The 17,192-nt window shown below is 41.4% G+C and overlaps 1 protein-coding gene across 2 annotated transcripts in view; it reads right to left on the minus strand.

Moving 5' to 3' along the window:
* Nucleotides 1-17,192, minus strand: part of EOGT (EGF domain specific O-linked N-acetylglucosamine transferase) — a 43,026-nt gene that overhangs the window by 20,694 nt on the left and 5,140 nt on the right. For both annotated transcript variants that reach the window (XM_067542162.1, XM_067542170.1), the window contains exons 4-11: nt 16,802-16,896; nt 14,770-14,874; nt 13,015-13,121; nt 10,952-11,055; nt 5,921-6,013; nt 4,686-4,757; nt 4,416-4,502; nt 2,823-2,891 (exon numbers count right to left, since the gene is read on the minus strand). In XM_067542162.1, the coding sequence (XP_067398263.1) occupies nt 2,823-2,891; nt 4,416-4,502; nt 4,686-4,757; nt 5,921-6,013; nt 10,952-11,055; nt 13,015-13,121; nt 14,770-14,874; nt 16,802-16,896 (732 nt within the window). The remainder of the gene's footprint in view (nt 1-2,822; nt 2,892-4,415; nt 4,503-4,685; nt 4,758-5,920; nt 6,014-10,951; nt 11,056-13,014; nt 13,122-14,769; nt 14,875-16,801; nt 16,897-17,192) is intronic.

A 17,192-nucleotide genomic window follows, 5' to 3' on the forward strand; every position in this document is an offset into this window, starting at 1 on the left:
TTTAGGCATCTAAAAGACGCAGATAGGCACCTGTTGGGATTTCCAGAAGTCCCTAGGCAGGACAGATGCCTAACTCAATGGGAAAGTAAACTAATGAATGGAAATTTGGTTCTCAACTTAATTAGGAGTTTTGGAAAACACCACCAAGTGCTTCTCTGCATGTGTAGGCACCTAAGTACCTTTGAAAATCTAGCTCTTAGTTCTCCAGGCCAGATTCTGGTCTCAGTCATGTCAGTATAAATCCAGTGAGCCTCAGATGGTCTTTGCTTAATCCAGTTCTACACTAGAGTGCCTATTTACCATCAATATAATTACTTCCAGTTAGTGCTAGGAACGAAGATGAGAATTTGGTCCTCGGTGCTTAATGTAGGGATTAAGGTCCCAATGAGCAAGGTGTAGAAACTGGCTGAATTCAATAGGATTTCTCTCATGCTCAAAGTTAGGCACTTGCTTTAGCATCTTGCTACATCAGGGATTTAGGTACCTAATGCCATGCACTGCAATTAAAATCTACCCTGCCAGCCAGCAGACAGTAACAGCAGCTCTGGTTTGTTCAAAGCCTGATACCAAACACGCCTTCTGATCTTGATCTGCCATGGTGCCTACTAGTCACTCTTAATCTCTATCCGAGAAAGCCACAAAGGTTTTCTGTATTTATAACCAAGTGCAGTTCACACATTTATTACAGAGAACTTGAACAGTAATGTCAGTGGGTTACCAAAGACAAATATCTTCCAAGCTACTTAGTAGAAGTATCTTGCCTTTGGTCAGAACAGATGCAATTCTGGGCTTTTATGGCCATTATTATTACTGCTTTCGAAGAAAACAGGATGATGGAGGAAAGAGGGGTCTGGAGTGTTTTTTCTCCTATAACAGTATTGTCAAGAAAAGATGCTATCCTCGCTCTTCTTGGGGCATGTCCATTATAAGAAAGCATGCTACATATGTCAGCATAAGCAGGCAGCGTGGATAGGGCATAGAACTAGGAATTTAGAGACATAGGTTGTATTCCCAGTTCTGTAACTGACTTGCTGTGTGATCTTTACATTTCAGTTTCCCCATCTGTAAAATGGAGATAATGCTTAATCCACCTTTCTAAAGCACTTAAAAAGTAAGAATGCTAGATGTCATTATAATTATAGGAGTATGTCATTGCAAGCATTCTTGATTATGTGATTTGAAAATGCGATATATGGTACAAGTACATGTACTCAGCTATGATCACCTGCACGGTTTGGTCTATCCACATAACATAAAACACTTAATTAGTCTTCTGGTTTTCAGCCTCTGTCTATCAAAAAAAACCTAAGTGTGGTGCCCAGAAAAGGAAATTTTAAAGAATAACATTCAGAAAAAGAGAATATGTTTTACAATCACATTATTACAGGCACAGTGGATAGGGGAAAGCTGTAGACATGATATATCTTGATTTTAGTATGGCTTTGACACAGTCCCACCTGACATTCTCAAAGAAACTAGGCAAATGAAGTCTAGATAAATTTACTGTAAGGTGGATGCACTGTTGCTTGAAAGACTTCTCAAAGAGTAGTTATCAATGGCTCGGTGTCAAACTAGGAAAGCATATCTAGTAGGGTCCCATGGGGTCAGTTCTGGGTCTGGTACTATTCAATATTTTCATTCAAGACTTAGATAATGGAGTAGAGAGTATGCTTACAAAATTTGCAAAGAACCCCAAGCTGGGAAGGATTGCAAGCACTTTGGAGGACAGGGACTAGAATTCAAAATGACATGGACAAACTGGAGAACTGGTCTTGAGTTCAACAAAATACAATTAAAAATGTATTTCACTCAGCAAGGAAAAATCAAATGCACAACTACAAAATGGGGAATAACTTGCTAGGTGGTAGTCCTGCTAAAAAGGATCTAGACCTTATCTTAGACCACAAATTGAACATGAGACAACAATGGGATGCAGTTGCAAAAAAGGCTGTTATTCTGTCATACGTAAGACCAGGGAAGTAATTGTCCCACTTTATTTGGCACTGATAAGGCCTCAAGTGGAGTACCATATCCAATTCTGTGCGCTATACTTTAGAAAAGATGTGGAAAAAATTGAACAGAGTCCAGAGGAGAGCAACAAAAATGAGGTCAGGTTTTCTAAACGTTTCATATGAAGAAAAGAAGAAATATATCTAGTTCTTTTAACCTGAGACGATTGGGGGGGGGAGACACGGCACCCTGGTCTTCCAATATGTTAAGTGCTGTTCTAAAGAGAACTGTGATCAATTGCTCTCCATGGCCATTGAAAGTCGGACAAGAAATAATTGGCTTAATCTGCAGCAAGGGAGATATAGGTTAGATATTAGGAAAACCTTTCTAACACTAAGGGTAGTTAAAACTCTCCAGTAGTGGGGATTCCACAAATTCCCTTGGAAGCCTGTTGCAGAGCTTAAGAACTGGCTGGGCAATGACCTCTCTGGGGTTGTCTAGGCTTACTTGGTCCTGCCTCTGTGCAGAGGGGCTGGACTTCATTACTTCTCAAGTTCTCTTCCAGCCCAACATTTCTATGATTGTGCACATTTTTTTATGTTTAAAGCCAGGCACTTCTGATCTGGCAGTTGTCCTCCACCAATCTCTGAAAGAACCTCTACAAAGGGCTACAAGGCTCACAACCAGAGATGCAGAAGTGGATGCCGGCTAGAACATCTGTCAGATTAATGTAATATTACCACTGAGCCTGTTCAAGATTTACCAATAGACAATGTATTGGTTTCATCTGAAAATCCTAATGCATCATGCACAATATGTAAGATTAATTTTTACCAAAACCTTTTTTTTAAAAAGAAAAAAAAAAATCCAACCTCATTCTGGTTCAGTATTTTCCGGTAGTCTGTACTGCGCGCAAGTATTGTGACACGAATTTTTCCATTCTAAAGACAGAAGAGAGAAACTGCAATGATATATCCCCATCTGCAGGGCCTGACTGACCAAAACTACACAATAAAATTGCCATGAAATTTTTAAAGGAAACAATTACTTGGAATATTAAATAATAGGTCTAGAGAAGATAAATGTCATATACAAAAGTAGCCTCCATACCCCAGAAAAAAGCCTTTGATAGCTAAAGACAAAGGACTTGTCTTCACATACAGCGGCGCAGTTGCACCAGTGTCACTCTAGCGCTTTAGTAAAGACGCTACTATGCCAAAGGGAGAGCGTCTCCTGTCAGTGTAGTTAATCCACCTCCCTGAGAGGCGGTAACTACATCAACGGGAGAAGATCTCCTGTTGACAGTGCTGTCTACACAAGGGGTTAGGGCATTAAAACGTCGCTAAGGGGTGTGGATTTTTCACACCCATGAGCTACAGTTATTCCAATATAGGTCAGTAGTGTAGACCTCGCCAAAGTGACATGGCATACCCTCCAAAAAAAGCGTTTTCCAAACATAAACATTTAATAGATTTTGCAGAATTCTTGACCCTAACAACAATGGAATGATTCTTAAACTTGTATACTTTTATTCAATACAAAAGAATCACTGCATTGCTCATTACAGGGGTATCTGAAAGCAGGAAAGAGACCGGGAATAATCTGTGCATAAGACATGTGGAAAAAAAAGTTACTTTGCCTGTAGAGCAGTTCCCCCTCCCTCGGCTTTTAAAATCAGTTGGACCCTTAGAGGTAAATTTTCCAAGTGGAGTACAGAGATTTAGCTGCATGAGTCCCATTAGTGTCGGTGGGAGATGCGCAGCTAAATGCTCATGCACTGCTTTGAAAGCGTATCCCTTAGCGATAACATGTAGGCTACTCTCTGGCAAATACTTCAGAAAATCAAAAGCTGCTGTATTCATCAATGCAGCCACTGTAATGGACTGAAAAAAATAACAAATGTTTTAAAAAACTGAGAAGCCGAGGGCCGGCCTGATGGTGCCATGCAGGGATCGGAGGGCCAGATTTGATTGCTCCTTTCTCTGCTCCCAGGTCATCAGGGACCGTGGGGCTCTGGAGAGGCAGCACCTGAGTTTCTGCAGAAAGGAAGTGCACATTGCATGGCTTTGCGGTGTTCTTTCAGGTTTTCAAGGGCAGCACTTGATTCAGGCTCCAAAAGGAGCCATACATCCAGCTCTCCTGGCCTGGAAGAACATTTGTCATAATGCAGGTACTTGGGACAGAAGGGCTGAAATGGGGAACAGGCGTTCTAAGGCCTCCTCCTGTGGGAGAGAACACAGAGGAGCCTTTTACAAATACGTGTAGATATTTGCTAAAAGAACTTTATGAAACAAACTGGCAAACAAAAAGCGGAACCAAAACACCACTGAGGGACCAAAAATAGAGTCATATTTGCCACTATTTTCTGCCAGACAAACCCAAATACTTCTACTTACTGGGGTAAGAACTTTGATTGCTTTAATAAATGAAATGCAAACTTCATACCAAGAGTGTATCAGTCATACCTCGGGTCCATCCTGTGTGATATTTAATCTGTGTAACACATGTTGGGAAAATGCTCTAAATAATCCTGTACCATGACAGCCAGAGATCTGAAATCAGTGAGGCAATTTATAATATTATCAGATGCTTCACTTACAGTTTATATTACAATTTATATACAATTTATATACTTATATAACTCAGCTAGGTTTTTCCAGCATTTGTTTGCTGAAGTTCTATGCTAATACAAACACAGATGTCTAGTTTTCACATTGACAGTAAAAAGGACTCACCAGTGGTGTATTGTAAAATAAGCCATATCGCATTCGAGGCAATAATGAAAACACTGCTTCTTTAAAGCAAACCTGAAAAAGGGAAGATCATTAACAAGTTATGGTCATACTCCAATATACAGTTAAAGGGGCCCATTCCATGCTTGCTCACTGCAGATATTGTTTATATTGGGGTAGCAACTAGAGGTGCCAATCAAGGATCATGACACCATTGATTTAGGCACTTTGCGAACTAACAGAACAAAGATATGTCTATAATCTAATTACAAGGTGTGACTGCATCTTGAGTAGACATAGCTATCTAGATAACAGCTAGCTCAGGTATGTCAACTCAAGCTGCAGTAGCACCCTGTAATTGCTTTATAGACATACTCAAAGACAGTTGCTATCCCAGAGAACGCCATCTAGGGTTCTGACAAGATGCCACAGGTGGAAAAAGACAAAAGAGGAGTAGGGTAGGATGGAAGACAAGGGAGCATTTGCAGTTTCAGGAGTCAATAATCACAGGTGTCCATCTAGCTAAACCAATGGCAGCAATCTAGAGGCATCATGGTGGAAGCAGGTTTCAAAGGAGGAATTTAAGGGAGGATAGATGAACTCCCACTGAAGGCAGTGAGATTTTTGAGAACAAAAATCAAGGGTAGATTATTGCCCACGGTTCTCATACCTTGGAGGTGGGATGGAAGGGGGCAGGGAAGGAACATCCTAGTAGGTCAAGAATATCAAACATAAAAGCTATATTAAGTCACAAATGAAACATGTAACCCAATGAAAACCTATAAGATTCAGAATGAATGATAACACAAGAAAACCCTTAGAGCTTGTTAATATGGCAAGTTAGCATGGGAAGCCAGGGTGTGAATCTACAGCGCAACAGTTTGCCATACACCATTTCACTGTGTGAACCCTGCTACAACATGCTAAAATCTCCATAGCTTTGATGTACACCCATTTCAAACGGGAGTTGCTGAGGCAATAAACACCAATCTTTAAATATCAATTCTCTCAGAGCCATGGAAGTATGGCCCTGTCTACGCAACAGCTGCAGCCACTTCAGGGAAGCAGCTTACAACCCTGGTCTTAATTTGTAGGGTAACCTTGAGTTTAGCTATGTTTTATAATCAGGGTAAGGCCTTCTTCTGAAATATTGGCTTTTGGATTGGCTGGAAAACTCCATCATGGCATCCTTTATTACATAATCACTATCTATTATAGCTTAATATACAATTCCATACCCTTTTAGAGTCATATGTTTTCAAGTGTATTATGGGATAGTCTGTAAATGCCTTCCAGGTCTCGCTGAACAAATCACCATAGCCATACGAGCTCTAGGAGAGAAGAGAAGACATACACGCATACAATGAATAAAAGCGCTCATGAAACAAACTGAATTCTACAGATTAGTTCAGGTTCTTATAGAGCCATGCGCAGATACAAACATTTGGCTCCACATCCGATCAGCGATCTGCAAAGATGGTAAACAATACAACCGCACCTGCATCCACAGATGCAGATATTCACAGATATAAAGTGGATATCCGTGGATTTGCAGGGATCTACTTATATTGGCCCCATCACCACAGTAGCTGGGACTCAGCCTGGAGTAAACCACAGTTTACGATGTCTAAAATTGACAATCGTGTTAGCTAACTTAAATTAACTGGCAATGAATCAACTCAATAAATCAACTCAAATTCTAGTCTAGACAAACCTGAGGAGGTGGAGAGACCAGCCAGGAATGGGAGGTATCTTGGATCCCTTCTGATCCCCAAAGAAAGAGGAACTAACGGTGGGTGTGGGTGGCAGGGCAGAGAGGAGGGTGGGTACATAAAGTGGGGCTGCTGAGATTAACAAACCCATTTGTGAATGCACGTGCAGAGTAGGTGTTTGAAACAGTTATTATAAGTCTGATCCGGATCAACCTTGATTTTGGGACAGGCTCCTGGTTCTAGAAAAACCCCCTGCACAGGCCTACCTGCTTGAGTAACACACAGAGTGGCTACTTGATTCAGCCAGTGTGCCTTTGATGGAAATACTTCATCCAGCAAATAAAAGTAACAGGCAACTTTGTGACTGAATTCAGCACTATCTATAACAAGCTTGTTGTAGTATTGCATAACACATTGAGTAAGAGTGCCTATATTTCCCTCTAGTGGCTGAACCACGTGAAGAGGTTTCGAAACCTGCTACTGCCTTCAAGCCAATATTATATCTATAGTGCAAACTTTGGTCAATGCAATTATGTATTGGTCGGCATACATGGTCGGCGTACAGCCACTGAAGTTAGTATACCATTCATGCAGATTTGGCTGCTTGTGTCGGTGCTGCATGTACTCACCAGGAGTGCTTGTGCCCATACAAAATGTAGTGTATCACATGTAGGTATTCGAGTGTGCCATGCACCACCATCCAGCGCCATGTCTTTTGTAAAATTTGTATAACCTACTCTGGGGTAGAACTTACATCAACCTAACCTTATAAATGTAGACTAGGCCTCAACGCTATTTAGGGAGGTGGTTTTACTGCATCGCCGTAATGCAGTAAACGCACTTACGTCAACTGCAGACAAATCTGAGTATAGATACATGCACAAGTTGATTAACATAAATCACTTTGCAACAGCGTAACTTTGTAGCATAGACTACATCTAAGAGACAGGCCTTTAGGTCAAGAGCTAGAAGTCAAAGCCTTCAGACCCAAAAGGTTATGGGTCAATCCCTACAAATGACCTGCCAGAGTCACCACATTTCCTCCCCCCCCCCCTTTCTCCACATATATTAAGAGATCACTAACATGCAGGGAACAGAGGCATCAGTGCTTTCTTTCGCACTGCAGCTAGATGGGGCCACAAGAAGTTGGAAGCAGATTGCCGTTTGCAGCACGTACACTTCCTTTGGCTGTTGCAGCTGTTTTATCAGTCCGTCTTTAATGTCAAGTGAAAATAACTTAATAAAACTAATTTTTAAAAAACAGACTAAAAAAAGACTGCAACACAGAGCAGGCAGCCAGTGAAATGTAACAGAATCTAAAGGATGGCAGATTTCATTTGCTTGCAGCTTTGTTTCCCCTCCTCCACTGCTGCACTGAAGTTTTAATGAATTTCAGGTTCAATATTATTCTCCAGCAGCTTGTGTTCTAAGAACTGCTCTTCCAGATCAGGAGCAAAGCACTGATCTTCAAAGCTAAAAGCTCCACTCCTATCACTGCCTATCCTCCATAAAACAACAGATTGTAGGGGAATTTATAAACATGACTTTTTTGTGGGGATAAGGGTAGAGAGTCTGCCAATATATGCCCAGTGTATTTCCTATTAATTTTCTGCTTTGCTCCACCTACATCTAAGGGCATTACTGTTTAATAAGGACAGTACAGCAATTCTACAGTAGCCAAAAACTACATGCATGTCTAATTATGTTAAGAAAAAAAGGGAATTAATAATAAGCTGGAGTCTGTCTTTTAGTAATCACAGACACCATTCAGCAAATCAAGAAGTTTCTTGGTGCCATCATCTGGTAGCATGAGGTAATAAAATCTGTGTCTCAACAGAATTTACTAGTTCCATTACATAAAAAAAAACTGTACTTATTTTGTGTTATGCATCTGCGAGAAGTAATACAATGCTAAGACACTAGTAATACAAGAACACTAGGAAAAGTATCCCTGTTCTTAAAAGGATGATGATGTTTTTGATCTCTTAGGAAGACCACAAATTATGTTTTCATGACCCTATTAAACTTACAGATACTATACATGAAGGCAGAGAGATGCTTATATTTTATATGTATTGGCTTCCAATATATTAGAGAACCTAGAAACAGGTTATTTTCATCTGATTTGTCAAGAAGGATTCATGTTGAAGAGCAAGGAGATATACCCCCACTGAGACTTGGCAATTCTAAGAAGGTTAACATTCAGATGAGTTAGAACACAGAGAATGCAAAAAATAGTTAGAAACGGAAATCCTGCATGGGTTTAAAGACAATGTTTCAGACAGGTGGAATTTCTGGATTGTTATGGCTAGTTTTTCATCCAACTGATAAAAAACGGGTACTATATTACTCAGTATTGGTTAATAAAACTCATTTCCCCACATTTAACAGACAAATTGTCATAGTTTCAAATCAGCAGAGCCACTGAAAATTTTCAATTACAAGGAGTGTGGATAGGTGGAACTATTTTAATTTTTAATGTCATGGTAGCACATTGGTGATCAAGAGAATTGACTGCAATGAGACTGTTCATGTGCTATCCAGTAATTGGCAATATTTAGTGTTTGTTTGCTTGGGTTTTTTTAAAAATACAGGTTGTACATTACTTCTGTGGGGAAAACAATACAAACTGTTGTATTTCCATGTCTCATACCTACAAATTCCATGAGACTAAATCTAGCCGAAAGTTCTTAGGGGAAATGCTACTTTGAAGAAATAACATCAGACTGTGAAAGCTAGAGATAATAAAGATTTTGTTACATACAATGGGAAACTAGAGTTGGCATTTGAGAGCTGGAGTACTGTGGCAACACTGAGGAAGGACTTAATAAAACTCCAGCATGACAAGGATTACTGTTCTCTCAGTGCTGTAGCAGTGAGCTTTCTATATGCTAAGCACAGTATTTCAAGACAGGGTCTTCTCCAGCGGGCACTATGCTTTAAGAAGGGCTGAAGAGTAGGAGTGTGGAGACCAGTGATGTGATCCTCCAAGGTGCTGAGGATATCCAGCACCCCACCAACATCAACAGGCTTCGGGGGTGATTCCACATTTCTGAAACATCTGCCCCCAGGTCTCCATGCTCCTGAGCCTGTGCCCCAAGCACCAGACAATGGTACCTGCCCTCTAGAGGGACAAACGCACTGCAAAACAAACAGGATCTGACAGATTAATCACCACTTCGGTCTCTATCCTGTATTTATGCCCCCAATAGGGCTCTGTGCGGATGCAGTGGCATGCCCACATGCAGTCAGTCACAGGATAGGTTTCTTAGGGTTTGTCTTCACTGCCGTGTTAGGTTGAATGATAACTCGAGTTTTGCCCCTAACCTGTCTCCTGTCCCCACACAAAAATCTCTGGCTCAAGTTAAGTGATGCTTTAAACTCAAGCTAGCCGGCCTGTTTTGGGGTGGGGGTTTGAAGCTTCCGTGCTGCTGTTGTGGTGGGGATGCAGCAGGTTGACTTACAACAACTCAGCTGCTAATCGGATCAGTGTGTAGCTGCAGGGCTGGATTAACAAGGCACATGCTTAGGGCCCAAATGCGTGAGGGGACCCAAGCCGAGTGGCACAGCGATCCTGTGCGCCAGGTCACAGCGCCACTCGCTCGACTTTGACATCATGATAGAAGGGCGGCTGGACCAAACCTGAGTAGGCAGTGGAAAGGTCAGCATTACTCCTTGCCGCCGCACCAGGGCTTCCTTTGCCAGCGGCCCGTGTCCTCTCTGCTCCTCCCACAGAACTCACTCAATCACAGCCTCAAGACAAGTATGGGGAGCTGCAGTGAGTAACTGCATGACCCTCCAATGGGACAGGGACGGCAGGGAGTGGACACAATAGGATTAATAGGGCAGCATGTATTCAGCAGGAGTCAGTCACTGGATGTGGTTGGGTTCACAGATCACTAGCGCAGCTGTGCTGGCCAGGATATACTTAAACACATCCCATGCGATGAAGGAGCATCTAGTTTCGCTAGCCAGTAGACAGGCCCAGAAGAGCATGTTTGCTTAGGGCCCAGTGATAGGTTAATTCAGCCCTCCCTAGCTGGAGTGGTGTTTGGCAGTGTGGTCTCTCTCAGTGGAGCTAGGCAAGCTCCAGGGGAGTATCTTGAGCTAACTCTTTCAGTGAAGACAACCACTTAGTCTCAGGTTTAATGGCATGAACAAGAGGTGGGTCAAAATCCCACCATGCTCACATGAGGTATTTTTCAACAAAACAGTCCTGCAGTGCTGGAGTCTGATGTACCTTCCTGCAGTCAGGTAAGGCGTGTGTCACTCAGTGGCATTCATCCTGCCGGGCAAGAAATCTTTGCAGGACAGATGGAATTTTCAGGCTCTGGGACTCTATATTTTAAAGACACAAAGACTCATATGCATCGTGTACCAGGTCTCACCAAATAACTTGATCAGAATGCTCAAGCTTGGATAATAAATAAGCAAAGGCTCATTCTAAGGCAGAACTGGTGCTTCGCTAGAAGATAAGCACGGGGTGTTGGTCAAGCAGCACATGACACACTGGGTGATGTAACTGCTACAAATAGTTTAAAAGCAAGTCCTACTTACGGTGTCCCACATGACAATGTTGACATCTGTGCTGAATGAATTGTTAATATGCTGAGTGATATAAAGATTGACAAAGTCACAGAAGTGATGGTACATATTAACACCTGACAGGAGAAAGAAAAACTTTGTATTAATAAAGCAGGATACAACATTATTCATTCCCATTTTCGCAAACAGTTGTGCTTACTATTCACAGGGAAATTACTGAATACACTCCCTGTTCCTGTGTATAGCAAGGTCTCTGTTTTATATTAGTTTTACTCTTTATGTGACTGAGAACTCATAATAAGCCTTAGAGATGCAGAACTTCAGTAGATGGAATCACATGAAGAAAACTCTGAAGTAAGCCCACATTTTACAAAAAAAATCCAACTGGCAGGGTAGCCAAAAGCAGTAAGAAATTAAACCATAAGCTGTAGCTTCAAAGAAGTTACACTTGCTATTGTGACTCTGTTATACACCTAAGTCACTATCACTGCAATGTCTCGCTGCACAGAGCAAATATTAATATAAGGACTTCAGCAAAATGTTTTCAGGTTTTTGGGAGTTTTTTTTTTTTTTTTTTTTTTTTAAAAAGGTACAATAAACTTCACCCTGGGTTGTGGATGAAGTCACTACTGTCTCAATGTTATTCATTTAGCACCTGCTCCAAAGCCCATTTCAAAGCTTGCTTCAAACAAGCAGACTTCTAAGCACAGTGCTTCTGCTCACTCCTATTTAAAAAAAGCCTAATCCATTTGTCTAAATACCAGATATAGGCTATGTCTACACTATAGCCTGTGTCAGCAAAACTTACATTGCCAGGACATTCCACACCCCTCCGCCCGAGCGACAAGTTACACCGACATAAGCACTCATGTGCACAGTGCTATGTCAGTGGAGAGCTTCTCTCGCCAACAGCACCTCATTGAGTGGCAGAAAAGGCAGAGAGCTTCTTCCCAGATTTTGTTGCAGCGCTGTACATATAGACATGGCCTAAGTATTACCCCCTATTAATGTTAAGTCTCTAAAATGAAGAACATTAAAGCCAAGATCAATAAATTGCAGAAATGCTAAAATATTCATGATGGCAAGACCTTCATAATCCACTTCAAGCCTCTCGTGAATTTTCATATGGTGCAGCATAGCAATTACTAGGGCTCTCCCATACTGAAGTAGATAAGATATTACATACTTTGCAGCTGCTTTTCACTTAGTTCAAAGCCCTAAAATATTTTAAAAGCTATTTTTTATACTGTTAAAGTGACATAACTACATAAAAAGTTATTTACTTGGATTCTTTTTTTGAAATACATCAGTGGCCCCCAAACTGTGGCATGCCTGGATGAACGTTCGGGGGGGGCACTCTGGGGCCTGGGCCAGCCCCCATCAGGGGTGGGGAGGGTGCGCCACCCAGCCCCGCTGTGCCTGCAGCTCTGTCCCCAGCCCCAGCCCCCATCCCAGTTCCACCCTCATTCCCTTTCTGCCCCGAGGTCAGCTTCGCCTCTAGCCCCAGTTTCTCCCCACCCATCCCCAGTTCAGCTCCCAGCTCCGTGGCCCGCCCAAGCTCCTCTGCCATCCAACTATGAAGTAATGGAGGGGGGTTGCAGACAAATTCCTACTGGTAATGGAGGGCACAACAGGAAAAATTTGGGCACCACTGAAATACATGGCCTTCCACCCATCCCCCTCCATAACTGTTATGTATTCTATGTAGGCAGAAGCTGCACTTACTGAACTCATAGAACCAGTAATAAATTATGTTTATTCCCATAATGTGCAAGTGAGATATGAAAATAATCAGGAGACAGAGTCAAGTCAAAGTGTAATGGAAGTGGTGTGAAACTTTTCTATTTGTTTAAGCGTCTGTAACAAAGTGCAAATTTTGTACTATTAATAATCTTCCAGATTTGGTTAACCTAACAGGAATGAAAGTTTTACAATCTCACCCTCTAGTTCAAAGATCTAGAAACATCACATACATCTTCAGAGTGAATTTCAAACACACACACACGTACCCTAAAAATGTAATGCAAGTTGACGCTGTATTATCACACTGTATGAAACAGAAAAATTACTCTTACCTGCATCTAATTTCATGAAGTAAGTTGGTTTTTCAATAATAATGTCACATTTGCCATCTTCTATGGGTCTGAAGCTTAGTGAAGTATATGTCTGGAATTCGGCAAACCTGAAATTATTCAATGACATATGCTTTTAAAATAATGTGCCTGAATATACGGTAAGTACCTATTATACACTCAGAGTTCAGCAATAGTTCACATGTACATTTAATCTAACAATGCTACCAAAGTTTGCTAAAAAGGACAATTAAAAATAATTTTTAATTGTAACTGAAGGGTTTTAGGTCATTAGCTTGAAAAGGTTAAAACCTCTGCCTTTGATCTCAAGTCCAAGCAGCATCTTTGATCTACAAATTAACCCAGCAAAGAATGGTGAAGAGTCTTTTCTTCCATCCATGTTTCAGGGTGCAGTTACTGTGATTACATTTGTGTGTCTGTCCAACTTGTTGATCTGAATTTAAAAGGCATTTCACTGCAGACCTCAATGCTTTGGTGAGATTAATGCCTGCAGGTGCATGGCTCATTAAATCTGAAGCCAATTAGGAGGATTCGTTTTGCTGGTAATGAACAGCCTGCATATTGTCTGCCATCTTTTGAAAATGGATCAGAGGTTCAGAGGATAGCACTGAGATTACTGATCACAGCGCGGACAATGAGGTTAAACATGGCTAGAGAGGGGAACACAAGGGAACTCCAGACAAACAACAAATGGAAGGTGACAAGGAGGAAACTGAATCCTTAGATTCTACTTGATGTCTCCAGTCCCACCTGCTCTAGAGATTAACCTGCAACTGTGGGTATGTCTACACGGCAATTAAGGTGGGAGGGTCCCAGAGCTCCATAGCCCGAGCCCTGTGAGCCTGACTCAGCTGGCATGGATCAGCCGCAGGTTTTTAACTGCAGTGCAGACAAACCCAATGCAACAGCAGCACTGCAAGTGGCAACAAAGCAATGCCTCCCATGCTACCCATCCAGTTTCCTGGGTGACAGGATGGAGTATCCTCACAAAGCACTTCCCTGCAACCGTCACTGAGCCCCTAGATTGTTGCACCTATCCCATAATTTCAAGCACAAACTCCTTGGTGCAGGTACAGGAGTGTAAACCACAGACATCATGTAGGCCCTGATTCAGCAAAGCACTTAACGCTCACATCTTAAGTACTTGGCTGACCCAAGTAATGGTGCTTTTCATCCCTAAATCTCAGAGCACTATAAACAAAAGTAGCAGCATTACTGCCTATTTCTACAGATGGGATAGCTGAGGTGCAGACCGGTTAAGGGACAGTACTCAGACACACAGCTAGGCCAAGGCAAAGTAAAGATCAGAAGCCAGGTTTCTGACTCCCAGTACTGTGCTCAGTCTATTATTACTTGTTCACGTTTGGTTGGTTTCAAACACTGTTTGAAAGTGGATCTCGAACAAAATGACAATGCAGCTTTTGGTCAAGACAGGACAATATCCTTTCCTCCAGCTAACTGTTGGATCAATAGTTACTAAAACTTAACACTGTGGGACGTTTACAGACTTTTGCCCCCATCAGTGTTGAAAACAGCAGCGAATGTATGACTATGTTCTGCTATGTATACTTGCATGTGGGATTCAACTTTTATTCATTTCATATTTCCGAGAGCAAGTATCTCCCAGTATGACATGCATTAGCACTAAATGGCCCACTGAAACTGCTGGTGCCAAAAAAAGGCAGACAGAGAAAGAAGCAACCCTAACTTGCAAACAGCTCCAACTCCAAATCATACCAAGACTGCAGAGGGCTCTTGCGCTGACCTTCCGCCATGAACGCTTGACTGTCGAAGTTACAATAGCCTCCTATTTCTCCTTTCTGGAAAAAGTCTTCCTTGAATCTGATGCAAAGGAATAAAAATCCATTAAATGTAAAAGTACCAGGCGCAAGTGTAAGCAGTTCAAGAGGGGTCCGGCCCAAGACTGTAATATCAGGAGTGATGCAGACCAGTACTGAGCTACACTGCAGTTCTACACAGGAAAGCTAACACAGCACTTGCTCAAGCCAATGCCCTTACGTGCTAGGTCAATTCAGCAAGGTACTTAAACATGTGCTTAAGCTTCAGCACAACTAGCCCCACTGACTTAAATAAAGTTACTCACGTGCTTAACGTTAAGCATATACTTAAGCACCTTGCTGAACTGGGGCTCATTTCACTTTCTGAACATTATATTCATTCACAGAAATCACTTCATTTATATGAAGTATTACCTATTTTCATACAGAACAAGAGGGTTGAATTTTACCAGGAAGTGATACCACAGACTATACAGAAAAAAAAAAAAATGGAGATTGCTTCAACACAGATTAATTACAAGAATAAAGATGGCACAGTACTAACAGTTCAAAATAACATTAAAAACATAGTAATACTGTACCTTGAATATCAATAGGGATATTATTCAACTACCAACATTAAATCTTTTAATTAGGTTTAAATGGGTGTGCTAATTAAAAAAAAAGTTACTGCTGTCCCTTTAAAGGCATGTTTTCAGAGTGGAAATGTTCTCTTCCCTGATAACAAGTAACACCTAAGATTAACCAGAAAAGATCCCCACATTTTTCCTCAATTCTTTAAATGTCTTTAATATGTGCATGTCATGACACTGCCTATTCAGTTTCACAGTTTCCTCTTGTGCAATCAGTTAGTCCTCAATTCTGTAGTGAGTGCTACATGGGAGGATCGCTGCACCCACATGGAGCTCAATGCAGGATATGGACATTAGTTTCACCTGTTTGTGTGAATACTTGGGCACACTTTATATTACACTAACACTTACACAGTTTACCAAGAAATGATTAACAGGTGATAAACGCATGTTACAGACACAAGTAGCATGTGTTATGTTGTTATAAATATGCCAGTAGGTGATGTAAGATGTAAAAGCAACCAGGTGATCTGTTGGGTTATAATCATTTATTAAAATACATATTAATCATAAATTAACCCTTTTAAAACTATTTATAATTGTAGCCTTACTAGTAAGTGTGACCAAGCACTTCATATAGCAAGACAATATATAAATATAGATAGAGGCAAGAAAGATATATTTATATATTTAAATTGGAAAATGTGATTATGAACCCAAGAAATATTGACAGGGGTTCAGGGAAGGTGTAGCAACAAACTACCTTGAACTCATTTTTTTAAACTTGTCTAGATTTCAAGTTAACTGCATCCCGTTAAAATGATGTGTACTTTAGACAGGCTTAATTGATTAAATTGCATTTGCAAATGGTCATATTTGTTACTTAAAAAAGGGTATTTACATATTCCCCAAAACCAAATCACTCCCAAGAGGGGAAAAAACAGGATGTGGGTGGTCCTACAGTTTCATTCCTTGAGAATGCCAATGAGAGTGATGCTGCCATACTTGGAAAATGCTACAGGCCAAAACTCCCCTTCCTGAAATCTAACCCTGTGATTGATACTCAATATCCAGGATCCTGCAAAGACTTGCACAATTTTGCAAATCATCCCACTGACTTCAGTGGGGACTACTTACCATGTGCAAAGTGAAGCACATGCTTAAGTGTCTGCAGGATCATCACCCAAGTCTCCCCAGTAAGCTGACTGGTTTGCACCAGTGTAAAACCAGGAAGAACCTAGCATAATTACTCTTTGGTTCTATAGCTTGTGGCTCCCAGGTACCATGACGACGTGTGCACTAGATAACTGCAGAGAGGGAGATCTGTGAAATATGCATTTTGAAGTGTATTTTCCCTGGTGTTTCCTGGTACTGCTGGAACATAAGCAATTCAGAGACCTGTCATGGTTTCGCTTTGTGGTTCTTAAATCAATGTACAAGTTTGTTGCTCTACAATGCTGGAGGTACTGTGAGCAGGCCAGAGATGAATCGCCCTGTGCAAAAAGAACAAGTAGGGATTGATTAAAAGAAAGTAACACTAAAAGCATAAGAACAAAAGAATGGCCATACTGGGCCAGACAAGCGGTCCATCTAGCCCAGTATCCTGTCTTCTGACAGTGGCTGGCATCAGATGCTTCAGAGGGAAGGAACACTAGAGGGCAATTATCAAGCGATCCATTTGCTATCCTCAAGTCCCAGTTTCTGGCAGTCATAGGCTTAGGGATACCTAGAGCTTAAGATTGTGTTCTTGACCATCGTGGCTAATAGCCACTAATGGACCTATCCCTCC

This window comes from Emydura macquarii, unplaced genomic scaffold, assembly GCF_026122565.2.
Source record: "Emydura macquarii macquarii isolate MOO-44397 ecotype Brisbane River unplaced genomic scaffold, CSIRO-AGI_Emac_v2 contig_71, whole genome shotgun sequence".
Classification (NCBI taxonomy): domain Eukaryota; kingdom Metazoa; phylum Chordata; order Testudines; family Chelidae; genus Emydura; species Emydura macquarii.